Source organism: Alligator sinensis, unplaced genomic scaffold (genome assembly GCF_000455745.1).
Source record: "Alligator sinensis unplaced genomic scaffold, ASM45574v1 scaffold858_1, whole genome shotgun sequence".
NCBI lineage: Eukaryota > Metazoa > Chordata > Crocodylia > Alligatoridae > Alligator > Alligator sinensis.
Window position 1 is genome coordinate 992,314 of NW_005842079.1, and position 4,128 is coordinate 996,441.

The 4,128-nt window shown below is 45.7% G+C and overlaps 1 protein-coding gene across 5 annotated transcripts in view; it reads right to left on the reverse strand.

The window, feature by feature from the left end:
* The window catches only part of NPRL2 (NPR2 like, GATOR1 complex subunit), a 9,590-nt gene extending 6,229 nt beyond the window's left edge, over positions 1–3,361 (reverse strand). Inside the window, exons 1-5 of one of the 5 annotated variants that reach the window (XM_006023755.3) lie at positions 3,269–3,361; positions 3,046–3,130; positions 2,657–2,748; positions 1,167–1,335; positions 50–158 (exon numbers count right to left, since the gene is read on the reverse strand). In XM_006023755.3, the coding sequence (XP_006023817.1) occupies positions 50–158; positions 1,167–1,335; positions 2,657–2,748; positions 3,046–3,123 (448 nt within the window). In that variant the 5' untranslated portion in view covers positions 3,124–3,130; positions 3,269–3,361. Of the gene's footprint in view, positions 1–49; positions 159–1,166; positions 1,336–2,656; positions 2,749–3,045; positions 3,189–3,257 lie in introns of all 5 variants that reach the window. The other 4 variants (XM_014520022.2, XM_014520024.2, XM_014520021.2 and 1 more) reach the window with 4 other exon arrangements.
* Between the last annotated feature and the right edge of the window lie 767 nt (positions 3,362–4,128).

The following is a 4,128-nucleotide window of genomic DNA, read 5'->3' on the forward strand; positions in this document are numbered from 1 at the left end:
AGAGAAGGGAGCAATATTATAATCAGTTGTTGTAACTAGCAGTAGTTACCTATTGGCAAAGTACATTTTCCTTTGGCATTTAGCTCCTCCAACAGGATGGTCATGATCGGCACCAGCTTTTGCTTACTCTCTTCATTGGAGATAAAGCCACTTTCCAGCTAGGAGAGAAGAGAGTCAGCATTACCTCCTCCCAACAGTGCTTATTGGCAGTAAGAATTTGAAACAGTGGACAATTACCCTTGTATCTCTCCCTAAAGCTACCTTGGATCTGTTAGGAAAAAAGAGGTCATAAAGATGCCTCCCTGGTGTTTTTATCTTTACAATGAAATACTAGAAAAATCTTCACTTCCTCCAAAATAACCTATACATGAGATTTCTGTAAATTCTAGGGGGGGGAAAATCAAGAAATCCATTATTCAATTATTAAGATGCCTGACAGAAAAAGACGGACATATGCTAAATTTCAGACTTAGTTTTACCTCCAATTAACAGATTTAGTGGTGAGTCCTCAAGAAAACTCTCTCTGGCCATTTAGTTGAGGAGGACATGTATTTCACATACACCACAGAGAGGCTGAACACCCATGCTGGGTATCAAATGGAATTCAACTTTAACTATGGGGTTGTCACCTGGGGCTCCAAGGTTTAAGCACAGAAATGAATTTTGATCAGAATACAACTGCCACCACTTACAGTGCCTGTAAGGAAACATCCCTAGTAGAACACTTGTTAAAAGGAGTTCTAAGCAACTCCCATCTTGAAATTTAGGATGTAAGAGGGAAATGGAGATTTTAATGTTGAATTTCAAATGTACCTAGCACAAAGTACTGGAAAATATTATCTCAAGTGTGTTCACTGTCTCTTAACTTAGCCATAAAGGGATGGAAGGACCCTCCAGATGTCATCTAGTCCAACCCCCCGAACTTTATAACATTTGTTTTTATAAGCTATAATAATATAAATGTACTACTAATGTTGAATTACCCAAGTTGCCTTGTGATAAAAGTCAAACATTGTGTGGCAATAATGTATGCCTAAGGGGCAGAGTTAAGTTATATACATATGACCTGACTTTTGTGACCTGACTTTAGAGCAAACAGCACAAAATTACTGAGTCTGGTTTTATACAAAGTGGACATAGAATAATACACTGGAAACCTCTCTGACCTCTAAGGTGGTAAGATAGCCAGCCAGTTTCTTTACAATAGGCTCCAGTGCACAGGTTTCAGCTCTAGCATCACAAACGAAGCCCAGGTTGAAGAGCAAGGCATTCCGGCTGTACTTCTTGTGCTCAATACAAACTGGGCAGCCAATCAGCTTCTTTTCCATAGCAGTTCTATTACAATGAAAGAGACACACAAACCATCACTGTGAAATCGTGGGGGCACCAGTTCCAACTGCTTCATGAAGAATTAATCCCATTTTACTTTTTAAGCAAAAATTACAGTTGGTTTTATATGAAACGAAAAATGACGTCTCCCCAAACTCACAACACTTAATCCAAGTGCAGAACAATATATTCTGAGAATCTGTTTTCCCGAGATGTTTACACAGATTTATGAACTAATTGAAAGCGAGTCCTTTAAAAAATAGCACCTTTGCCAGGCTTTGTCCCAAATAACCTTAACAGGATGCTTCAAACTTTCTATATAATTCAAATGCACTGAAATCCTGTGTGGAGGTTACCTTTGAACCCCTACTTAAAATTAACAACTGTGGCATCTCGTTGCTATTACTGTATAGGTAATAAGAGAAGCCCAGTCAAGTGCTCAAGTAAATGTGGCCAAAGGTAAACCAGCCCAAACGCTCAAGGAAGGGCCTATGTTCTTTGCTTTCTTGTTGCATTCCCCAAGGCCTGTGCTTTCCAGTCAGCACTGACACTTGGGGAGTTCAGCAGCTCTAGCTTCAAGCAGCTCCATCCTTGTTGAAACTGCTAAGCTAAAAGCTCTCAACTGCACCTCTAGCACTGGTTAAGGATCACAGACATGGATACAGAAAGCTTCTGCTTATCTACAGCAGAGCTACAGCCCAAGTAGTAGCAAAGCAAACTTCTCCCAACTCGTAGGCTTCATGCTTCCTCACTTGAAGGTGGAGTCATAGTTCAGCAGCAATGGTCCAGTCTGGTCCATCCTCAGACTTTCTCCAAGACTGTACCAAGGGGGCCTACAATGAGCACCAGCTATGGTGGGTTCTGCAACACACACTCTTGTCCACTGGGACCAGGAGCCACTACTTATGTCATCTAGGCCACCAGACAGCTGTCAGATAGATGGATCTGTCAGCAGTGGTGGCCTTAGAGTTGTTGGGGCCCTGGGCAAGAGAGTCATTTGGGGCCCCTTAGAGGCTTAATTTTGATGACCTATAAGCAAGTTGGACATTTTCAATTTCACTCTGCCCTATCCATGAAACTTATGAATAAGTTGAAGAAAGAACTTCCTTGCACAAACTTCACCCCCCCAAAAAACTGTTACAAAACGTTGGGGCCCCCTAAAATGTAGGGCTCTGGGCAGGTGCCCAGTTTTCCCTCCCCTAAGGCAGCGACTGCTGTCAGTCTCCTCTGAGCGGGGGTGGGGAGACACACACACAAAGAATTAAACTTTGCTCAGCTTTGCCTGGAAGCTGGACCCTTGCTTTGAGTGAATGGGGGCTATACTTACACTGTGATGAGCTTGTTCTGCAGTTCAGGTTTGGTGATGATGTACACCTGGACCGTATCAAAGAGCTCCCGGGATATGAAATCCTCTGGGACCTGCATGGCCAAAGCAGCAATGCATCACTGAGGGTAGAGCACCCAGTCAAAACCTAGCAGCAAACTAAGTGCAAGGAAAAGGGACAGTCCTTGAGGACCCCGGAAAGGAACTTTTGAAGACAACATTAGAAGTTATATTGTAACAATGAATCTCAGTTTAGTCCATCAAACATACAAATGGCTCAGGAGCACACTGGAGATGGAGGGAGTCAGCCACAGGAGGAGTGCCCTGCTTGGAGCTCTCCATGCACAGTGTAAATGAACACCCAGGTTCCCCAATGGACCAGCATCGCTGACCTGGTAGGTTATTTTAGGTCCCAGCGTTGGGTGGAATTCACTGAAGAAGATGCACTCAATTCTGCTGCTGCTCCCCATGATGCTGCTGTAAGACAGCATGTGCAGCATCAATGTCTATTAAAAAAGCAGTAAGGTAGGTTCTCCTGGAAGAGATGAGGGTGAGAGAATTCCCATTCTCCTCCCAGGAAGGACATGGAAGAAGCAGCACACACCTGAGACTGACCTGGGTTTAATACCTCTGAAACCCAAACTCTGAAGTAAGTTACAGCAGCAGTAAGTCTGGCTCTTCTGATCTAAAGCCTGTGGTCGTCATTCCACCGGTGCCCAGGACTTCCAGGTTTTAGGCACTACCTGTTTGAATAGAAGATATGTACATTGCTGTGGGGGCAGGAACTGGATCCCATGGCCGCCCCTGCCTATGGCCTGGCCTGTGGCTGACCTGCTAGGCAAGTGCGAGCTGTGCCACTGCAGTTTCTAAGGCTAGGATGGCCCACACCGGCTCCTGGCCCCAAGCCTGTCTGATAACACAGACGCTGACCCAAGCAACCGGGCATGTCACATCCCAGCCTTAGCCTGGCACTGGCCCCAAGAGTCACCATGCACCAAGCAGGCCTTTGCTTCTCCCTCCCGCCGTGCCGGTGCAGCCTGTCGCTGGGGGCCACAAGGTCTGCCGCCTGCCCCCCATGGCCAGCGTTGTCAGGTCTTAAATATGAAATTATCATATTGGAAGATCAAAATGATCACATTTGCTGAAAAACTATTGTACACTGAGAACACATGCAAATAAGTCCTATTTACTTTATATTACCCACTGCAAGTCGCCAGTGAGTGAGCGAGCACTGGGTCACTACAGCTGAAGCATTTTTTTATTTCGAGGCCAGCAGGCTGACCCGAGCGCTGGCAGCAAGCCCCGAAGTCAGTGAAGAATCCCTGAGGGTTTTGCATCAATAACGGCCTCAAAACTCCCCGCACGTCTTGAGCACTTTGACTATTATTGATCGTGCATCGCACGAGGGTTGGAAGTACCCTGCAAATGCAACCATTCCCGCGCACCTGGCAGCGCTGCCGGCCCCGCCGGCCCCG